This window comes from Panthera uncia, chromosome B1, assembly GCF_023721935.1.
Source record: "Panthera uncia isolate 11264 chromosome B1, Puncia_PCG_1.0, whole genome shotgun sequence".
Lineage (NCBI taxonomy): Eukaryota > Metazoa > Chordata > Mammalia > Carnivora > Felidae > Panthera > Panthera uncia.
In genome coordinates, this window is record NC_064811.1 from 125,446,133 (window position 1) to 125,468,349 (window position 22,217).

At 32.7% G+C, this 22,217-nt stretch overlaps 1 protein-coding gene across 5 annotated transcripts in view; it reads right to left on the reverse strand.

Moving 5' to 3' along the window:
- LRBA (LPS responsive beige-like anchor protein) overlaps positions 1–22,217 on the reverse strand; it is a 785,855-nt gene that overhangs the window by 386,026 nt on the left and 377,612 nt on the right. For all 5 annotated transcript variants that reach the window (XM_049632267.1, XM_049632266.1, XM_049632264.1 and 2 more), the window contains one exon: positions 1,633–1,799. In XM_049632267.1, the coding sequence (XP_049488224.1) occupies positions 1,633–1,799 (167 nt within the window). The remainder of the gene's footprint in view (positions 1–1,632; positions 1,800–22,217) is intronic.

Genomic DNA, 22,217 nt, shown 5'->3' on the forward strand with positions numbered 1-22,217 from the left:
CATCTAAGATACTAAAGTATCTTAGTTCTCCAAGATACTTTATTACACCAAAATCACTTCAGAAAACCAATGCTTTCATGTTGATAGTGCAGGTATACTGTGCTATACAGAAGTAAAGATATCATTAGAAAAAATTTTGATCTCATGAAATGACATACTTGGCATAAGTTACTTAAGGGTTTTCAATTTTAAAATCATAAAACCTCCATTTAAGAAGAAAAAAATACTTCTAAAAAATTCAACACATATCAGAGCTCCCAATATGTGCCAGGCACTGTATGTCAAAGTAACATCCTAATTTATTCAGTGCCTGATTATAAAATGACTACATCTGTAACATTAAGGTATCTTGAAACTGCAAAACCCTCAATACACCCCTTTCCCCCGAACCTGCACTCTGCCCCAAATGCACACCCATAGGCTTTTACATGTTGTAAGATAAGGCACCAGAAAGCTCTGACCCAGTAATTCATGTCATTTCCATGACACCCTTGTAGCTGAGATCAACAAGAATAAAATTAAACAAATGCTATTCCTGCCTTTATTCAGTCCTTTTGCCCTCAAGTCCTTGACCTGTATTCCTTCCTCTAAACACCAAAAATGATATGTCCTGAAATGTAACTTATTTTAGTATTCTTAATACTTTTAAGTATTCTTAATAATAAGTATAAGATATATCTACTCTATATTGGTGCATACTTGTAGTCAAAACAAAAATTTCCCATAACAGGTCGCTTTCTACTCAGTTTTAAATCTGACTTGAAAAAATTAACATTATTTTCTGTATACTGGAAAATTTCTAAAACTAGACGTAGATGTTTGTTAGACGCATAAGCTACTTAAAAAAGTGGAAACTAGTTACACCTATACATAATACACAATTTACTATTTTCATTTTTTGTTGTCTTCTAGAAAAAGTTATGTAAAAATGAGGAGCTAAAAAAATGTCTTTCTAAAGGGAAATTACAGAACATTTTCATTAACAAAACTTAAATGAGTCAAACATGTTTTTAAGATTTATAGCATAAAAAATTCCAATAAAATCATATTTTATAATTAGTCTAAGTTGCCTTAGAAGGTAACTTAATTATTTTGTTTCTGGAAATTTAAAATAAAATAACAGCATGTTTACTTTGAGAATCTAACAAAGAGGAAGATATAGTGAATAAAATTTTAAAGAAGGCATTTAATTACCATAGTCTTAAAATTTACAAGGCAGTTCAAAAGAACACATACTGATATTTTCAAATTTATGTGTTTATAAACTCAAAAATGTAAAACAGGGAATAGTTTCTTAAAATATTGTATTTGTGCAAATTCAGATATAAGTATAGCTAATAAAACAGTTTGTTAACTATTTCCCTTAAAAGTTAACTTCAAAAAGAATAAGTATATGAACAAATATTCTTTTAGAAGTAGTTGAAGGAACTAAAATATCTGTAACGATCCCTAACTATACCCATACTGATTTTCTCCTATCCTTTTCTTCTACCCCTCATTCATAGTAGATGATAAAATACAAAGTTAAATTATTACTGTGGTCATCTGGCCTTGATCATATCCAAAGTTATTTATCTAAACCTAGGCCTTCTGTAGAAAATCAGTGGTCAAATCCTAAAGGTATCCCTTTACCTCACTGCAGAATTTCCCCAGGCTCCATGCTTGTCTGTGAGAATGTTGATAATTTTCTGGATTAGCTGAGTTGCTGTCACATGGTCTCGATATTTAGCTGCTCTTATCAAATGATCACACATCTTCTCATCTTCTCGTTTGTCTGCAGAATACTGGGCACACAGTGACTTGAATAGGAAAAAATAAACATCTATTAATACTATAAGAACATACAACATACAATAAAATAACCTCTAACATGAACTGAACCAACCAAAACTTTAAAATTACTTTTACATCCCTCATTAACTGAACTGAGATTTAGTGATCTACTACCCCAGTACAACAATCCCCCAAGAATTTATTTCTCTGAAGTCATTTATAAGATACATTCAGAAGTTGTTTTTAAGGAGACCTAAATAACTGGAAGACACCAACCATGTGAAGATGCAGGGATCCACTTTACAAGTAGCAAGAATGGGGCTGCAAAGCACTCCAGGCAAAGTGACTCAGAGGAAGGAGAGTAAAAAATGAGTTTGGAGAAGCAGGCAGGGGCTGCACCATTTAGTACTGAGTCACTACACTAAGGAGTTTAGATTTTAATTTAATGCAGTGGGATACCGGAGGAAATTTTTAAGCTGGAGAGTGATGTGATTGATATATATATTAAAATGATCTCTATAGGTCTATTTAAAGAATAGATTATAGGGGCACCTAAGTGGCTCAGTCAGTTAAGTGACTTCGGCTCAGGCCTGATCTCACAGTTCATGAGTTTGAGCCCCACATCAGGCTCTGTGCTGACACCTTGGAACCTGGAGCCTGTTTCAGATTGTGTGTCTCCCTCTCTCTCTGTCCCTGCCCTATTTGTGCGCTCTCTTTCTCTCTCTCTCCCTCTCTCTCTCTCTCTCCCTCTCTCTCTCTCTCAAAAATAAACAAATATTTAAAAATAAATAAAGAGTGGATTATAGCAGAAGAAAAGTTAAGAAGAGAGACCAGTCATGAGGCCACCACAGAGGTCCAGAAAACAGACACTGGTGTCTTGCAATAGTAAACCGGGCTAATTCTCAACAACCTTACAAGATGACAAAAAGTTTGCTCTTTTAAACCGCAGCTATGCAAAATGAATCAGCAGTACTGGAACCACCCAGGAACTTATAAAAAATGCAGAATTATAGGCCTAGTCCACACCTACTAAATCAGAATCCAAATCTTAATAAGAACCCAAGGTGATTTATATATTAAAGTTTGAAAAGTGCTGTCTTTGATATCATCAATTTTACCAAAAAATGTTAGGATTCATTAGCAATAACCAGATACAGTATAATCACTAAGTTTTAAGACAATTATTTCTTCTGAAATTCAGATTCTCCTGGTGTTATTATTACACTGACTAGTTAATATATTGCTAAAAACAGGAAAGCAAAGATTAATGTAAACTTTATCTTTAATTCTATTCACAGAACCTACTGGGCTCCTCCTCTTAACTTCCAAATGCAAGTTCTCATACACAAGCACATGTATACATAACCAATGGGAAGTTACAAAATTTGATGTTGGAACACATATTACTAGTTTATGTGTATGATATACATTGTGATTTCCTGCCTTTCTACTGTATTCTGGTTCAAGTAGATTGTTGCCACACACTACCCCCTAGCACTGCCCCAATAAAAAGAGAGGGCACTAACTATCCTAAACCAGTTTGGGTAATCATTACACCCACAATGACAAACTAGCTCAGGGGAAGGCACTCAACCTAACTGATGCATTAAGATGGTCAAAACTTTTGTTGGAAATTTCTTTCCTTCTTGTTAGGGTGTAAAATACGGAAGTACCTTAATTCCAGGAGTGTTGAAAGCTCTCTCTATACCATGAAGAAGGCTAGCCTGGGGATACAGCCAAAACCCAAAGTGAGCAGAGCTATGAGAATTACAGAAACATAGAGCTTATTCCAAAGAGAATCATGAACTTCTGAGTCAAATACTAGCCTATCTTTAGACTTTCTGCTGAGACTTTTTCTTTTAGACTTTTTATGAGACTCTATAAACTCCTCTTTATTCATTGGCCAGTATGAATTAGGTTTTCCATTCATAACATCAAAAACAACCCAACTGATAGGGTGTTTATGTATATGACTAAGGAATCAAATATTTCTTAGTCTATGCAAAGCACTAGCCAATGGGGATCAAAGTTGCATTATCTTGATAGCCTTTGCCTGGGAGAATCCCCATTCCCTTCAGATTGGTAGGAGGGAAGTGGTAATAAAAGTATATTACTGACATTAAATTACTAAAGCTAAAAACTGATTTTTTTTAATTTTCATGTGTTTACTTTTTGTATTTAGAGAGAGAGAGGGAGGGATAGACTGTGTGCACGAGCAGGGGATAGGGGCAGAGAGAGGGAGAGAGAATCTTATGCAGGCTACATGCTCAGTGAGGAGCCCATCATGGGGCTCAATCCCACAACCCTGTTATCATGACCTCAACTGAAATCAAGAGTTAGATGCTCAACCAACTGAGCTATAAAGGTGCCTCTAAAAATTATTTTTAATAATAACATATACCAAAAGTAATTAGAGGAACATCCAAACTGCTATGAAGGAAGAAAGAAAATGGAAGGGTTTGAGAACATATATGAATATGTATCACTCACACACACACACACACACACACACACACAAAAATAAACATGAGATGGAAAAGCAAAGTAAAAACCAGATTGAAGTATCATCCTTGGAAGTATCTCCTAGCAGTCTTGGGCAACTAATTTGTTTTGCTTCTTCAGGTCTAATTGTCCTCACCTGCAAAATGAAGGGATTCTACTAGCTCTAAGAATTGGACAACTAGAAGATTTGGGGCAACCTCGTATTTTTTGTACACTGGTAAAAGCAAATTATTTATTTTACTTAAACACTGATGTGGAGAAAACAAATCATGTTAGGAACTAGAATAATTTATAAGAAATTAAAGGAAAATATCATATTGCACATATCAAAAAACACTGAGTCAAGCCATAACACAATTCGATTTGTCAAAAATATGATTTGAGAAAATAAAAAAATATGATTAAGAAATACTCGAAGAAGCAGCAGTTTAAGTGAAGATAACTAGGGAATTATTCCATTGCAACAAAAATATCAACTGCTATGTGTTATTTTCAGAGATAGATTAAAGAACCAGGCAGCATGCTATAGGGTTACTTCATATCTAACTCAACCATACACTAAAATCAAAAAGACAAAATGGTAAACATTTGAAGATTTTTATATCTTCAACATTCAACACTATATCCATAAATCTGCCCTAACCTCACCTGATAAGAGGAAATTAATGATGAAAATTAGAAAATTATTGGCTTTAATACTCCCCTCAACACCATATACAGTAATATTAAACAGTACTAAAAACAGCAAAAAAATTTTTTGAATAGCTTCTTTTTCTGTTATTAATATTAGAATAATTTAATTTTAGCAAATTTACTTTGTAAACATTTGGTAAGTTATTAGACTGTGCTTGGAAAGACATAATTCTAAACATAAGAGTCTAAGGTAAGCTAAATAGTAAAATGGTTTAAAGTGTTCTTTAATGGATCCTCCTTTACAATTTAAACTGCAACTTTTCATATCTGACATAAAATCTATAGATATAAATCACATTAAAGGGCTATTCTTTCCCGATTATCAATCTCTGTCTCATTGTGGAACATTAGAGTCACATTCTGACCTTAAAACATGATAAAAGGAAACCAAACAAGAATGTTTTCTAAAGATATAATGAACTTATATCTATTTTTAAAAAATCTTTAAAATGTAATTTGAACACGTTCTATTAGAAACCAATAATATATTCTTTGTATGGTATATCATTCACAGTGAAGAACAGATGAGGAATATTTGCTTCAAGATCAAATACATATTACTTACTGCTGGAGTATATATTTGTGAATGTATATGTGCTTGTGGTTGGAGACTGAGTGGAGGTACACCAAGAAACCCTACTGTCCTGTCAATAGAATCAACAGCCAGGTCTAATACTTCCACTCAGTTTTACTTTACACCAACTTTTCAGTTTTCCCATTTTTAAGCAACACATAAACTGGGTAATATGACATCACAACCATGACCAGAAAAATATCTGAACCTAAACAAAAATATCTGAATCTAAAAAGAAAAGAAGTAAGCATCCTGGGAAATGATAGTTCAAATATATTTGATTATTGCTAAAGAAATGTAAGACTTATTACTGTAGAATAAATAAATATAAGACAAACCTACTTCTTAAAAGAAATTAATTTAATTGCAGGGAAAAGATAAAATAATAACTGAAGACAGAAACAATTTAGACTGGCCATTTATAATTTTTTAAATGTAAATGAAAACATAAAGACAGTATCACATTCAGTCTTTCCTTCCAGATGCTACATCTCTACCTAACTTCACTATTGTCCTTTGTATGAAAGGTCAGGGAGCAATAAACTTAAAACAAACAATGCAGATTCCTCTAGTATCCTCCTGTCATTGCTTCCTTCCTGATGGTCAAACTTTTTCCTTTATTATTTCTCATTATGAAATTCTGGCATTTCCTTACGGCTTTGCCAAATGTCCTTTGGCAATATCATTCACTCCCACATCATCTCCTATTATCTATTGAGAGCCACATTTCAAATTTTTCATATCTGCCTGAGCTGTTTTCCTGAACTCTGAGCCCACATTTCTAAATGCAAGATAGTCTCCAATTATCCAATAAGCACCTAAAATTCAAAATTTACAACACTGCAATTACCATCTTTATCCCAAACATGCTACTATACTTCTCTCATCTGTGACTTCTCAGTTTCCCTTTCTTCATATCTCTTCATCCCATTTCAGCAAAACTCATTTACTTCTTACCACTTATCACTCTTACCACCATCCTAAGACAGATCTTTGTAAGTTCACAACTCAGTTCTTGAAATAATCTTTTAATTGCTCTCTTACAAACAGTCCCAGAATTACTTAAGAATTTATTCTGGTTTTGACACATATATACCCTACTCTTTAAAAAGTAAATAATTGTCTAAAATAATGAACAATTAGGACCAAATTTTACTAGCTAAGGCCTTGTGGCCTTCTATAATTCATCAGTGTGGTATATTACCTTTCAACATGCCTGCCTATGAATCCTTAGGCCACATACACTTGGATCTTATGCTATTCCCCACATATCTATTTTTAAGACATTTTCAAGAGTTAGGAAACCTATTTCTCCTATAGCTTTTATATGTGAAACAAGGTTAAAGATGTCTATTGAGAAGGTAAGATAGAAATATGAAGGATAAATGACTAGAGAAAAGGAAGTTACTCAGAGAGAGAAATGCAGATAGAGGTCCTTTTGATTTTTAGCAGAATATACAGCCTGAAAAAAAATGTAAAAAGTTCCAAAATAATCGAAAATTAAATAGTTCAATTCCAAATAACTTATGGATCAAAGATAAAATCACCAGGAAAATTAGAAAAATTTGTGATAATTAGATAAGGCAGAATTTAAATGAAAATGTACAGCTTTAAATCTTATAAAATTTTAAATATTTAAGGAAGAAATAATACAAACCTTAAACACTTTTCACATGATAGAAGCTAAGCAATATACTGAGATTAACTTTACAATATGGGAATAGAAAACAAAAAAACTAATCTAATTTGTGTAAATAAACACAAAATCCATAATAAAACATTAGCATTCAGCTATACATAAAATTAAGCATACACACCATGATGAAGAGTTTAACCATGAAATGGAAGATTGATTTAATATCTGAATATCAATCAGTATAATTCACCATATAACAAAAAAAGAAGAAAACATATCACATCAGTTTTTTTTGAAGCATATTACAACATTCAGTACCATTTCATGATTAAAAAAAACAAAACGACACTCCACAAACTAGGAATAGAAAGAGATTTTCTAAACCTTAGGAAGCACATCTATGAATATCATTCAACTAAAACTGGGGATAAAACAAGTATGTCCTCTCTCTCGTGACTTCCACTCAATATTGTAACAGGGTTCAAACCGGTTCAAATGACAGATTAAAAGAAGAAATAAAAACACAGTTTGAAAAAAGAGTAACACAGTATTTGTAGATATGTTCATGTATGTAATAATCCTAAAGGTTCTGGGAAAAAACACTAAAACTTGTAAGTAAAGCTGACAAGATTCTTAGATACAAGGTCAATATATTGATATATAAGGTCTACATAATGGCAATACCCAACTGGAAAATGAAAATAATAATATTAACAAAAGCATTAAAATATAAAATAAACTTAAAAATATACAAAGCTATACAATGAAAACTATAAAACACTGCTAATAGAAATTAAAGAAAACTAAGTGGAAAAGTAGACAATGTTTAGTAGATTTTAAAACCTCAAATTGTCAAAATACCTACTTTCTTCAAATTGATTTTATGGATTCAACACAATCTTAATTAAAAATTAAGCAGCTTTTCTTATGGTTATTGACAAGCTGATTCTAAAACATATGAACAAGGTGTCTGGTTGGCTCAGTCAGTTGAGCATCCGACTCTTGATTTCAGATCAGCTCATGATCTCAGAGTTCCTGAGATGCAGCCCTACATCAGGTTCTAGGCTGACAGTTTACAGCCTGTTTGGGATTCATCTCTCTCTCTCTCTCTCATTCTGCCCCTCCACAGCTCGAATATGCGCCCTCACTCTCTTTCTCAAAATAAATAAACTTAAAAAAATAAAATACATGAACAAAAGAAAACAATAACAAAACAGTTTTACATAACAAAAAAACCCTGCAGAATTTACACGATTTAAATAATGCTATAAAATGTGAAATTAAGAGTTTATCTTGTTAAATTAAGAAAGAATATCTTTTGAACAAATGGTGCTAGAACATCTGGCCACTCACAAAACAAAGAAACTAGTCTTCCCTTAATACTATAAACAAAATGTTTAATTCAAAATGAATCAACGATCTAGATACAAAAATTATAACACTTCTCTAGAAGAAAACATAGCAGAAAATCTTATGACCCTGGGGTAGGCAGAAAATTCTTACAGTGACATTTTTAGACATAAAAGGAACTATAAAAGAAAATCATAACTATAAAGAAACTAATATATTAAACTTTACCAAAATCTATAAAATCTTCTCTTTAAAAGGTACCATTTAGAAAATGAAAAGATAAGCCACAAACTGGGACAAAATATTCACCATACATACAACTAGCAATTAATTTTCTTACAAGATAAATGAAAAACTCTTACAACTCAAAAAGGCAAACAATCCAATTTAAAGTAATGGACAAAAACATTTGCAATAACATGGATGGAGCTAGAATGTATTATGCTAAGCGAAATAAGTCAATCAAAGAAAGACAAGTATGTCATATGTGGAATTGAAGAAAGACAAAGAAAGTCTTATGTGGAATTTAAGAAACAAGACAGATGAACATATGGGAACGAGGGGGTGAAGAGAAGAGAGGGAAATAAACCACAAGAGACCCTTACAGGTTGACAGAGGGTGGGTAGGAAATGGCCTAGATAGGTGATAGGTACTAAGGAGGGCACATGTTGTGAGAAGCACTGGGTGTTGTACATAAGCGATGAATCACTGAATTCTACTCAGGAAACCAACACAGCACGATAGGTTAAGTAACTAAAGTTTAAGTTGTAAAAAAAAAGGAGGAATCATGAGAAATAATAAATGTTTGTTGTTTCAAGTAAAAAAAAAAATTAAATTAAAAAAGGAGGAAAAAAATAAAATAATAGGCAAAGGATTTGAACAGACACCTCACAAAAGATATACAAATGACTAATAAGTCATGAGAAGATGCTTAATCAACAGGGAAACTCAAATAAAAACCACAATAAGCTATCACTAGATATGCAATAGAAGGGATAAAATTTAAAAGCCCGGCAATGTCAAATATTGGCAAGGATCTATGGAGCAAGTGGAACTCTTGTACCTACCTAGCTGGTTAGACTGTAAAATCCACAACTACTTTAGAAAATAGTTTGGCAGTTTCTTGCAAATTTAAAAATAGAACAGCACCTAGCAATTCCACTCCTAGGTATTTCCTCAAAATAAAGAAGAACATATTTTCACAAAACTATATTGCATGAAAATGCCCCTAGTGCATTTCATAAAAGCCAAACATTAGAGGTAACCCAATATCCATCTAAACCTGAATGGGTAAGGTAATACTACTCAGTAATAAAAAGAAACAAATGAGTGATATACATAATAATATGGATGAGTACCAAAAACTGCATGCTGACCAGAAGAATCCACTAGAATCCATTAGAGTACCTACTATATAATTCCATTTATATGAAATTATATAGTATACAAAACTATCTGTAATAGCAAAAACCAGATGAGCAGTTGCCAGGGGTTGGGTGTATATACGTAAAGAGGAACTGACCAAAATGAATCACGGGGGAATTCTTGGAGATGACAGAAACTTTCTGTTACTTGACTATGACAGTTCCACAAGTGTATACACTAGTCAAACCTCATTAAATTATATACCTAAAATGGATGTGTTTCATTATATATAAACTATACTTCAATAAAATTTATTTCACACATTTTAAAAAAGTGAATAGGGTACTACTGACAGGGAAGAAAGTAGTTCAAATATATCCAAAAAATCTGCCCATATATCAAATAGGTAAATACCCTCTACAAATCAATAAAGAAAAAACATATAACCAATAAGAAACTGGGTAAGAGACAAACACGTACTACAAAAATACTTTTTTAAAAAATAAATATATAACAAGGAGAAAAGATACATAGCTTCATTCGTAAATGAAATCCAAATAAAAAAAAATGAAGTTACCAGAACACTACTAGAATACTAAGACAAAAAGTACTGATCGATTTTTCATGACAATGCGGAGTATGGGAACAGCTATGCACTGATATTGGTAGTGATACACACTTTTGCAAGATACTATGGCAATAGCTATTAAAATTGAAACCATAAATACTTTACAGTCAAGTAAGTCTACCCTACAGAAATGCATAAGTATTTACACCAAAAGACTTGTAAAGCTATTAAAACTATCACGATAGTTAAAAACTGGAAACAACCTAATTAAAAGAGTAGAAGAGATTATGAAAAACTAATCATCTATTCATGTAATGGTATACCATACAGCATTGAAAATGACATAGGAAAAATGTAACATTCAATTTCGCAAAAATGTTCAATAATGCTACATCAAAACACATGCTTCATGATTCCATTCATATAAAGTTCAAAAACTGCTGAAGAAATTACAATACTAAAAGACATATACTTAAGTTTGGAAAGTAAAAACAAGCAAATACGTCATTCCATAAAATCAGAACAATATTTAGCTCAATGGGGCAAAAAGGAATTGATTGGATAAACATAAAGGGCTTCTCCCAAGCACTTTCTTTTAGTCAAGAAAAGGAGGTAAATGAATACTGTTAAGTGCACACTGTTTCTAGAGTTGTTTCAGTATGTTTTACGAGAAATAGATTATTAAGCAAATTTTCATTAAGTCTGCATATTATCATGAAATAAAAATAAATCCCAGTTAAAAAGTTCAAGGCTAAAATCTTAAAAATATTATATAAGGCTTTAGTATTAAATAAGCACTTGAACTATATTGGTTTTACAACTTTTATATTTTAAACTTTTTTTTAAGAAACATATACTTGCTTTTAAAAACAAAAAAGTGGGGCGCCTGGGTGGCTCAGTCGGTTAAGCGTCCGACTTTGGCTCAGGTCATGATCTCACAGTTCGTGGGTTTGGGCCCCGCGTCGGGCTCTATGCTGACAGCTCAGAGCCTGGAGCCTGCTTCACATTCTGTGTCTCCCTCTCTCTCTGCCCCTTCCCTGCTCATGCTGTGTCTCTCTGTCTCAAAAGTAAATAAACATTAAAAAAATTTTAAAAATAAAAAAAATAAATAAAAACAAAAAAGTAATGACGTGAAATAAAAAGAAAGTTCAGCCTTCTATCTCCTCCCAGGCTGGCTAGTTGTTTTCTACAGGGGTAATTAACTATTAACAGTAATATATAGTTCCCATATAACTGGAATCAAACTATAAATCATTCCATGTTAGGAGATATGGTTCTACCTTTTTTCTTTCAGCTACACATAGAGTATTACATTTTTAGTTAATTAAACATACCTTCTGGTAAACACCTTTAAATGCACTACCTTAATTCCCAATTTATCTCAAAATCTCTTACACTATAAATTACTTATCTCATGGGAAAACATTTAAAAAGAAAATCACCTAAGGGACAACTAAAGAAGCTTTTCAATATTTGACTTTTGGATGTCTTTGTCCTTGATCCCTTAACTCAGATTTAAAGTCTAATAGTTAAAAAAATAAATAAAAAGTTAACCACAGAAATCTTACAAAGACTCCTGAAAAAGACTTAGAAAAATGAAAGCTTAACAACCTCAACAGAAAACGAATGTCAACCAATGACAATGTGTGACAGCCCCCTTTAATTCTGAAGTGATTCCTCTGTCATCCAACACCTCAAAGTATTGATTTCTCTCAGCATGAAAAAGCCTAAGCCAATGAAACAGATATAGCATCATCCCCCCGATAATAGCATTCAAGGTTAAAACAGGCAGATCACTTATCAAAGTATCTCTTCTATTTCTTATTGTTTTAACGGACTGGACAAAATGTGTTGGGTTTTTATCTCTACAAACTCTAGTCTTCAAACAATATTTTAAAATAATTTGGAGATTAATAAAGGTGTTTTTACTTTAGACTTTTGATTAAAAAACTTACACTAAAATGCTTTTACACAGTATTTGTAACTTGTCTTGCAACTTTCATTATGCTAAATATTAACTTAAACAAACTGATTTCATATAAAGCCTGCAGACATCATATACCCGTAAGTAAATAAAGTAAAATGTGATTATTACCTGTGATCAATAAAATTAACTTGGAATTTAAACAGATAGGGTTAAACTCAATCATTGTGTTTTTAAAAGTCATAATATGAGAAATATATCATTACACAAAAGTATATAATTGTACACACATACATACACACACATAAACATGGAGAAAATCAAGAAATTTCAATGTCTTAACCTTTGCTTTTTGCTAATCTGCACAAGAGCTAGACGATCTTAAGCAAATCCTATCATCTTTTAACTCAACATAACTACCTAACCAGATTTTTTAAGAACACAAAACTAGAGTTTCTTACTTGTATTAGGTTAATATAATCAAATACATACACTACTACAAACAGGTAAGTCTTACATTTAAATTTCAATTTTAAGTATTTTATGAAGAAGCATGAAAACCAAAGAGATAAAAAAAAGTGATTAAACCATAATTAACACTGTGGTTTAGAACACACTTTACAGCCAAATACTTAAATTTAAACCTTAGATGTGACACATTCATGGTTAGGCAAATTATTTAAACCTCTGTGCCTCAGTTTCCTCATATAAAAAAGGATATAACACGATATGTTTTTTGGAAGGATCAGATAAGAATAGAAATGAAACAATTAGAACTTTCCAGGCATATAGTAAGTAACATCTAACATTTATTATAGGCTTAGTCATGAAATGAACAAATTACACAGCAAACAGTCCCTTTCTTCCACCATCTCCGTATATCTGAGAAACAGGAGATTAAAAATAAATACAATATGAGAAAACTGCTAAGAGAGATACATATGGTGTATTTGGGAGGAGCAAGCAAGAAAGAACTATCCAGAATCTGAGAGAGTTTCAAACAGAACTTAAAGGCTACATAACTATTCACCAAGAAGGAAAGGCTTATTTAAGATAGAAAAAATAAAATACAGCAAAATAAAAAGGCAAAAAAGAGAACAGCTCAAATAAACACCTTTTTAAAAAGAGTGACAAAATAAGACATGTAATTCACACAGCCCTCTCTTCTTAAATCTCCCAACAGACACCTGTTTATATTTTCTTTGTGCAATATTGTGATTTATAAGTCACGTATATGTGGTCATTCAGAAGACCACAATATATAATTGGTCTTTACCCATAGTTCCTGGCTTACAACTCTCAAAACCCCTGGTATTTCTTAAGTGTTGAGGGTTATAAAGGTGTCTTTTGTTACATTAATGAGGTGACTACTGGACCCACCCCTCACCCCCACAGGTTGGGGGCTGATTCTGAGAAAGACCAACCATGTGGTTAACGTGTTGGCAATTTTCTGTTCCCACCTCTCCTCTGACTTTCTGGAAGTGGAGAGGGAACAGAGGTTAAATCAGCCAATGGCTAATAACTTAGTCAAACATGACTATAAAATGAAGCCTCCATAAAAACCCAAAAGGACAGCTCTTTGGTCTCTTTTGGAGAGCTTCTGGTTTGGGGAACCAGATGGTTTCCCCATGTCATCAAGTCAAGCCCCAACCTCCCCAAGAGCCAACGCTCCTTTGTTCAGGGGCTCACTCTATGTACCTCTTCATCTGGCTGTTGATTCATACTCTTTATCATATCCTTTAATAATCTGGTATATATACGTGTTTCCCTGAGTTCTGCGAACAGCTCTAGCAAATTAATTGAAACTAAAAGGGAAGTATTTAGAACCTCCAATATGTAGCCAGTTTGTTAGAAGCACAGGTAACAGCCTGGGGCTGGGCATCTGAAGTGGAGAGTGAGAAGCAGTCTTGCATAACTGAACCCTTAACCTGTGGAATGTGATGCTAATTTTGGATACACAGTGTCATGTCAAATCTGAGTTCCTACACACCCTCATATCTGAGAATTGCTTGGTGTTGTGTGGGCGTGGGGGACAGATCCCCCATTCCATGTTAGAATTAGGTCTAGGTACCCTAAAAGGCCTTGGGTGCCTATGTGTTTTTACCTATTTCTTTCCAAAGAAAATTATCACTCAAAAGTTTATATATATCATTCAACATATACTTAACTATATTTGTATCAATAGAATACTGTTATATTGCTACAAGTTCTTCAATTCTCATTCAAACGTATTGTTAACATAGACTAATTCAAAATGACACAACTGAATATGAACTGGTTTTTAGGAACTGCTCTCAAACTATCTGTAATAAAGAAACAGTTTTTATTTTTACTTTAAAAAAATGATGCTTTAAAAAGTATTCTGACATTGCCAGACATTCAAGCTATAAAAGTTTCTAAATACTCATTTAATTTCTGTACTTACCTCTTTGTGGACTTGTTATAAACAATTTGCTCAGCAGACCATATTTAAGCAGGACTAGTCCAACAGATAAATAGAAGGGATCTATTTTATCAACTCAAGTACTGCCATCTTCCTTTCTATGATAAAATAACTCATTTTATATTTGGAACTTTACTTTGCACACTAATAAACCAGAAATAACGGAAGACAAAATTCTAATTTCATGTGAGCAATTTTTAAGTGATGTGTATGAAATACACTATGAAGACTTTAAGTTAGCTTACTTTCTTCTCTATATTTATTTTAAAATTCATTAGGAAAAGGCAATTTTTACACTAACACACAATTTGGTCAACTGTTAAGACAACCAGGACATATGGTAAACTAAAAGTTTAAACACAGACTACATATATTCATAAAAAAATCTATTCAAATCTTTTCTTACAAGAGATTTTTTCAATAGTATTAAGAGGTATAGCCTTCTATCAAGAATATATTTTACATGATTAGAATATACTGGAAGATACAAAGAAAAAATATTTTTCATTTTGGATTTAATTTGATAAGTGCTGCTCATAAGTATGAGTTCAATCTTACCTATGCTGCAGTCCTTTGTTTTTTCTAGCTTCCCACATTTAGTGGAGTGCCCAGCAATATAGCTCTGTTTTTTAAAGCTAGAGAAGGATCACGTACAATCTTCAATGCAAGGCAGAAACATTGGCTTAAATGGTCTTCCTTTGCCCCAACAATGACAGCACTTTTACTTTCACAAGTGACTCTGAAATGTATGATGTTTAAAAATAATGTGTGTATACATATGCCCTGTATAGGTATGGAGATAGTCTGAGCAAAACTTTCCCAGAGAAAACTGAGAGCAGCAAAAAATTAAAAATAGAACCACCCTACGACCTAGCAATTGCACTAATAGGTATTTATCCAAAGGATACAGGAGTGCTGATTCAAAGGGGTACATTCACCCTATGTTTATAACAACACTATCGACAAAAGCCAAAATATGGAAAGAGTCCAAATGTCCATTGACTGATGAATGGATAAAGAAGATACACACATGCAATGGAATATTACTCAGCAATCAAAAAGAATGAAATTTTGCCATATGCAACAACGTAGATGGAACCAGAGTGTATTATGCTAAGTGAAATAAGTCAGTCAAAGAAAGACAAGTATCATATGATTTCACTCATATGTGGAATTTAAGATACAAAACAGATGATCATTAGGGAAGAGAAGCAAAAATAATATAAAAACAGAGTGAGACAAACCATAAGAGACTCTTAAATACAGAGAATAGACTAAGGGTTGCTGGTGGGGTGTTGGGTGAGAGTATGGGCTCAATGGGCGAGGGGCATTAAGGAGGATACTTGTTGGAATGAGCACTGGGTGTTATATGTAAGTGATGAATCACTAAATTCTATTCCTGAAATCATTGTTACACTATATGTTAACCAACATATAAATTTAAAATAAATTTAAATTTAAAATAAATAAATAATAAACATAATTTTAAAAAAGAAAGAAAGGAAGGAAGGAAGGAAGGAAGGAAGGAAGAAAACTGAGAACAGAAAATGTTGTGACCCCAGCTATTCAATCTGGCCCTTATCAAGAAGCTGAAATAGAAAGTGAGACATGTTAAATCACATATTGGAAAGATCTCTAAAAATAGTGCATTCCAGACTGAATACATGAGACTCTGGAAATACACTAAGAAATATGACTGCATAGTTCAAGTAAAGAACATATACTAAAACATATATAGTAAATTGGGGTGGGAATTTTCCCTTAATGAATATGATAGTCACATTGTCAATCAACCTGAGGAAAGAAAAGAGAATTTAGAATGAAGACTACCAACATTCTCTTCTCTCCAAGAATGGAGGCAGGTGGGCCTGTACTATAAGAAGGAATATGGTCTGGATCTCTCGATGTGGAAGAGCTGACTTAGCCCCTTGCAAGATGGCAAAGGGACAAGCCTGGAGAAACAGATCAAGAAAGGGTCAAGAGAAAACATCCTAGGCAGAAGCACAGCCTGTGAATTCCAGAAAATACAATATCCACTACTGAGATTTATTTTTCTCTTCTTCACTGCGATACTTTCCTACCATTGCTAAGCCTATAAATGAGAAAAGGAAAAATCTATGTTCATGCATTGACCAAGAAAAAAGAAACAACACCTACTTCCTAGAAGAGCCACTTGTATAATTATAAAGAGGTAACCATCAGGACTCTAACACAGCTGTAGTCTGGATCAAGGCCCTATAGCAGAGGTGAGAGTTCCAGATGAACTGTGGGACATGTAAGCATTTCTTGGATATTCCCAGAGATTACACACAACAAAAAAAATGTTCTCCCTTTGATACTGACAACACTAGCTGTGTTGTTGAACACTTAATATGAGTTTAAGGTAATAGGCACTTTACATTGATCAAATCCCATGTACTTATCACAAAATTACTATAGTCAGGCACCATTACTATCCTGATTTTAAGATAAGGCAATGGTGCCTTAGCTCACATAGCTAGTAAATGACGGAGCCAAGATTAAGGCACTAGGTTATCTCAGTGGAAAGTCAGCACTATGGTCTTATCGGCTGGGTGATACAATATAGTGATTTAGACATGTAAAAGGACAAGAATATTCCTTTAGTTAATTACACTAGTATTTTATTACTTTCACAATTACTTATCAAAATTTTTTTCTAAGGTAAAGAAAGTAACAATTACAAAAGCTACAATTAAAAAAATATATATTGTCAAGATTACTATTTCCCTGTTCCAGTGCTATTGATGAAAATATATATATAAAAGGGATTGAGAAAAATGTTCAAAACCATAATGCATGTAAAGACCACATCTGAGATGAGAAATGCCATTCTAATGCTTTGCAATTAAGCTATCATGACTCAAGATATATTAATCAGTCATCTCTTCACAAAGTGAAAAAAACTAATCATGTAAAGTGTACATCAAGAAAGAAATGTGCAAGACAACAGGGTGCATTAATCACCAATGCAGAATCATCATAGGAAAGAGAATGATATCATTCTTAGATTCAATACAGTTATCTTTAATTTTGACCATCAGTCTCACACTTACTTTTTAAGATAAGAGGTTGTCAAATGAAAGCCAAAAGTTTAAGGGGAGAAAAAAAGAAGTATAAAATTAAAAGAGGAAGAAGAATAAAGATGACAAATATGAAAGCATAAACAGGAGACTGAATTAAAAATACTCCACATTGACTCATAATTACAAGTTTACTTTAAAAGTTAGAAAAAAAAAACAGTATCACAGTATTTCATTTACACTGCATTTCAACCACTAAATGAAAGACAAAATGGGGAATTCAATCCAGGAACATTAAAAAGATTTGTAATTAAATTATTAAATAGATCTGACTTATTTTGCATTCTACCAATTTTACATTCACATGGTAATAAATATATTGACTCAGTATAAAAGAGAAAAATATACAGAAAGAATACAGATTCAAGATTTAGTTTCAAAAATCTTCTATAAAAATGAAGGAAAAAATGACACAAACAAATGGGAAGATATACCATGTTCATGGATTGGAAGTAGTAATGTTAAATGTCCATACTACCCAAAGGAATCTACAGATTCAATGTAATCCTTATTAAAATACTAATAGCATTTTTCACAGAACTAGAACAAATACACTTAGATTTGTACACAACTAAAAAAGACCCTGAATAGCCAGAGGAATCTTTAGAAAAAAGGATCACAGCTGGAGGTATCACAATCCCAGATTTCAAAGTATTCTGCAAAACTGTATCAACCAAAACTATATGGTACTGACACAAAGGCAGAGATATAGATCAATGAAACACAATAGAGAGACCAGAAAATGAACCCATGTTTACATTGTCAGTTAATCTATGATGAAGGAGGCATGAATATACAAATAGAAAAAAAATGTTTTTTCTTCAATACATGGTTTTGGGAAAAATGGACAACTACATGCAAAAAAATGAAACTAGACCACTTTCTTACATCATACAGACAAATAAAATAGACTAAAGACCAACTACATGTGAGACCTGAAACCATAAAAAAGCAAAAATAAATATATTAGGGCTATATCAAAATAAGCTTTTCACTGAGAAGGAAGCCATCAAAAAACAAAAAAGGTAACCTACTCAATGGGAGAAGATATTTGCAAATGATGTCCGATAACAGGTTAATATCCAAAATATACAAATAACCCAAACAACTTAACCCCCCAAAAATAAACAATTCAATTTATAACTGGGCAGAGGACCTGAATACACATTTTTCCAAAGAAGACATACATAGACAGCCAACAGACCCATAAAAAGATGCTCAACATCATTAATCATTAGAAAAATATAAGTCAAAACCACAATGAGATATTATCTCACACCAGTCAGAATGGCTAGTATCAAAAAGAAAAAAATAACAAATGTTGGTGAGAATGTGGAGAAAAGGGAACTCCTGTGCACTGTGGTGGAAACATAAATTGGTACAGCCACTGAACAGTATGAAGATTCCTCAAAAAAATTAAAAATAGAAATACCACATGATTCAGTAATTCCATATCTGGATATTTACATGAAGAAAACAAAGACACTAATTTTAAAAGATATATTTTTTGTAGCATTATTTACAATAATCAAGATATAATAGCAACTTAAGTGTTCATCAATAGATAAATGGATAAAGATGATACATGCACGTGTGCAAACATGCACACACACACACACGCGTGTACACACACAGTGGAATAGTATTGAATCATAAAAAAAGAATGAAATCTTGTTATCTGTAACAACACAGATGGACCTAGAGGGTATTATACTAAGTGAAAAAAGTCAGACAGAAAAAGACAAATACTATTTAATTACATTTTATGTGGCATTCAAAAAAAACAAAACAAATGAACAAAACAAACAAACAAACAAAACAGACATACTCACAAATATAGAAAACAAACTGATGACTGCTAAAGCGCAATGGGTAGAGGATGGGTGGTGAAGGGAACTAAGAAGTACAAACTTCCATGGGGCGCCTGGGTGGCTCCGTCAGTTGAGCGTCCGACTTTAGCTCAGGTCATGGTCTCACAGTTTGTGAGTTCGAGCCCTGCATCAGGCTGTGTGCTAACAAATAGCTCAGAGCCTGGTACTTGCTTCGGATTCTGTGTCTCTTTCTCTCTCTCTCCCCCTCACCTGCTCATGCTCTGCCTCTGTCTCTCAAAAATAAATAAATGTTAAAAAAAAAAAAAAGTACAAACTTCCAGTTATAAAATAAATAATTCATGAAAATGTAAAATACAGCACAGGAAATATAGTCAATAATATTGTAATAACATTGTATGGTAACTACACTTATCATGGTGATCATTTCATAATGTGTATAAATTTTGAATTACTATCTTACACACCTGACACTAATACGTCAAATACAATTCAATTAAATAAATACAGCTGGCCCTTGAACAACACAAGGGTTAGAGGTGCTGAGCCCCTGTGCAATCAAAAACCCACACATAACTTCTGACTCCCCCAAAATTTAACCACTGATAGCCTGCTTTTGACTGGAAGCCTTATCGATAATAGAAATCCTCAATTAACATATATTTTAAATGTTATGTTTTATAAACTACAGGTTTATAATAAAGTGAGCTGGAGAAAATGTAAAGAATATCATAAGGAAGAGAAATACATATATAAAATTGTACTATATTTACTGAAAAAAATCCACATTTAAGTGGACCCACATTGTTCAAACCCATGTTGTTTAAGGATCAATTGTAAATTTTCAATTAAGTGAATGAAGAAGAATTTCAAGATTAATAATCTAATAACCAATAAATAATACTAGTAACTAAGGGCTGGACCAAATAAGTTACAAGCACCAGATATGGGGTTAGATTAATGACCTTTAAGGACCCCCATTACAAAGAATTTAAGTATCTGGTCCAATACAACATAGTTAATTAGTGGCAGAACCAGAACTGAATCCTAGCTCTGACAAATCCCAAATCTGTGTTTTCTATCATACACTGCAGATTGCAGTATTAGTTTTAGACTTCATATATAATTAAATATTTTAAATTAATACCCTAAGTCTCATAACATAAAACCTAAAAAATAAAGAATTCTTTAGCAAAAGAAGAGTGGATCACAGGATATGTAGAGGGTTTTTAGTTATTAATTCAAAAAGCAAGTCTTTTTGAAGCAAGTTTTTGAAGCAAGTATAAGATCTATATAACAATAACCATACTACAAGTTCAGTAAATAATAATATAGGGAATTAAATTCTCTGACTTTATGTATCACAGGCTACTGATGAAAGCACTGACAAGTTGAATATCCACATGCAAAAGAATGAAATTGGGACTCTTACCTTACGCATACATAAAAATCAACTCAAAATGAATTATTTATGTGAAACCTGAAACCATAACACTCCTTGAAGAAAACACAGGGAAAAAGCTTTTTGACACTGATCTTGGCAACTTTTTTTTACATTTAACACGAAAAGGACAGGTAACAAACCAAAAACAAACAAGTGAAACCACATCAAACTAAAAACCAAAAGCTAAGAGGTGAGGGAAAAAGAAAGATACTGATGAAAGACTATAAAGTTTAAGTTATGAGATGAGTAAGCTCTAGATACCCAATGTATGGAATGGCGACTATAGTTAATAAGAATATATTATAAACTTCAAATCTTAAGTTTTCTCACCACACACAAAAATTGTTAACTATGTGAGGTGATGTAAATGTTAATTTACTTGATTGTAGTAATCATTTAACAGTGTGTACACATACCAAACCATAAGTGTTGTGCACCTTGATATATACATATTTATTTGACAACCATAGCTCAAAAACTGGAGGGTGGGGGGGAACAGTGGAAATGTAATGAGCAATACAAAAGAACATAATTGCTACTTTTTGTTATGCTTCTACTAGAATGGGAACAGAGTATCTTATTAAAATCTGAAAGAATCAAGGATCTCACATGAAAAGACTGAATCCCTAAATATTGCTAGCTGAATATGAAACCTTCATTAAAGGTTAAATTAAACCTTATATCCTATCATATAGTAGTTGATACTTTCATTCATGTACCAATTCCTTACTGAATGCTTCCCATATTCCAAGCCTATACTAGGTATTGAACTAAAATAAGAAACAAGCCTTCATACAGGAGTCAATGTCTAATATTTGTTTCTCTCAGGAGACACAAATAATTTTTAAAAATTTTAATGGATATAAGCAACACCCACAAGGTATCTGAGAAGACAACATAATCCATAATTTAAAAATGTAGTATGTACATCAAAGAAAAATAGTAGTGAAAGCATAGCCTCTATCTCCATTATATGAGTGCTATAAGAGAAGTGATGTGTGCAAACCAGAGAGAC